Here is a 1,783-nt window from a genome sequence, read left to right as displayed (position 1 = left end):
GAGGAGGAGGACAATACCGGCTCCGCCGAGGCCACGGCCTGCCGCCACGACCACGAAGTCGACATGTCTGCCGGCGCCGCCGGCAGCGATGAAGAGTAGTGCACGGCAGGTCGCCGCCGTTCGGGTCCCAAGAAGGCTACCGCTGCTCCCCTTTGGTTGAAGCCAAGTTTGGTGGGCTGAACAACGTTGACTGATTAGACGCTTGGCGGCAACGTGAAGACGGGCAGTTTCACTTCCTGAGGCTCCGAAGGTGAAGGTTACGAAGGCAGTGCTGAAGAGCGCCGAGACGAAATTGGAGGAGACGAAGGTTCAACTCTCGGGGCTCATGACAGGACATGGGGAACGAGCGCCGGTGATCATTTAGTTTAAATATATAATAAAAGTATGTTCGAAATTATACCTTCAGAGTCGGACGAGCTCCGCTTTTAATTGAAGTATGTCCGAAATGTAATAAATTTCATCGTGATTATATGAAATCCGTCGTGTTTATATGAAAATCCGCTCACTTTGTACAAATTTTGTCTGGTTGATTTAAAATATTATTAAAATATATGCGGATAGCGTTGGATGACGATATTCGACGTGAGTCCGCCGACGGATACCGGACGAACCTAACCCGATTATTCCGACAGGCCGCCGTGTCAGCGACGCAGGCAATCCATCACTCGCCGTCCCGACCCGACACGCAAGCTCCCGAGGCCGGGTTCCGTAGCACAGGACGCCGTACGTACAGGCTCCGGCGCACGGGTCGCCACACACCGCCGGCTTAATCTTCTAATCTAATCTCCTCCCGGTCCCGGCCCGCTCGAGCCAAGCAGAGGCAGTCCTATAAAAACCACCGCGAGTGCCGCGAAGCACACCGCACCACACCCACACACGCACACCTCTCGCTCGGCTCTTTGGCTCTAGCTAGCTCTGCTATCGAGCAGTAACTTCGCGGCAGCAGCGGCGCCGGCAGCGAGGGCGAGAGCTCGGCTGCAGTTGGGCCACCGGCGAGGGAGCTGCCATCGTCATGCAAGGGGACCAGGCGGAGAAGAAGGGGAAGGTGAAGAAGGGGTGGCTGGCGGTGCGGGTCGGCCAGGCGGAGCAGCAAGGCGACGGGTTCCGACGGTTCGTCATCCCCATCGCCTACCTCTACCACCCGCTCTTCCAGAGCCTGCTGGAGGCGGCCCGGGACACGTATGGCTACAACTCGGCCGGCCCGCTCCGGCTGCCCTGCTCCGTCGATGAGTTCCTCCGCCTGCGCGCGCTCGTCGACCGGGAGACGGCGCACTCATCCTCGCACCGCGTGCACGTGCACGCCGGCGGCCACCAGCAGCACGGCTACTCCTTCGCCCCGTGCACCCGCGCCAGACTCACCTCCTGATCGATCATCCATCTTCGAGCTCCGGCCGGCCGGCTATCGTCTGCTGAGCACCGGTGTCCATCTGCCTGCCGGAGACGACACACATGTACACGTACGTACGTACATAGCGAAGGGGAGAGTCGGAGAGATTCCAGATACGGAGACGCATCACGCATGAGAGGCAGCAGTAGGTGATTAGTCAGTTACCGGCGAGAGCTGGTATAGCACAGGCCAAAGATTGGATTGGCCCTTTTTGTGTTGATTGGTATCAGCTGGTCGTCTGATGAAACCAGTAGGCTTTTAGAATTTATTTTTCTATAGGATTAACATGATTTATGCTAACTAGTGAGCTAACAAGCCTGGCGTGCTTGTCAGATGTTTAAGCTATATGTGTTGGGATCCAGATGTTTTGGTCAGAGACAGGTGCTTTCCGCTTGC

At 57.2% G+C, this 1,783-nt stretch overlaps 1 protein-coding gene across 1 annotated transcript; it reads left to right on the top strand.

Moving 5' to 3' along the window:
* The first annotated feature begins 845 nt into the window (after nucleotides 1-845).
* LOC123131056 (auxin-responsive protein SAUR32) lies at nucleotides 846-1,783 on the top strand. Its single transcript, XM_044550822.1, has one exon. The coding sequence runs from the start codon at nucleotides 1,013-1,015 to the stop codon at nucleotides 1,364-1,366; it is 354 nt and encodes a 117-aa protein (XP_044406757.1). The 5' UTR covers nucleotides 846-1,012; the 3' UTR covers nucleotides 1,367-1,783.

Source organism: Triticum aestivum, chromosome 6A (genome assembly GCF_018294505.1).
Source record: "Triticum aestivum cultivar Chinese Spring chromosome 6A, IWGSC CS RefSeq v2.1, whole genome shotgun sequence".
Classification (NCBI taxonomy): Eukaryota; Viridiplantae; Streptophyta; class Magnoliopsida; order Poales; family Poaceae; genus Triticum; species Triticum aestivum.
Note: the sequence above shows the minus strand (reverse complement) of the source record. Positions and strands in the feature narration are given on the sequence as shown.

Bases quoted from the DNA above. Each gene is read 5' to 3' on its own strand.
- LOC123131056 (XM_044550822.1), top strand. From the start codon at position 1,013: ATGCAAGGGGACCAGGCGGAGAAGAAGGGGAAGGTGAAGAAGGGGTGG.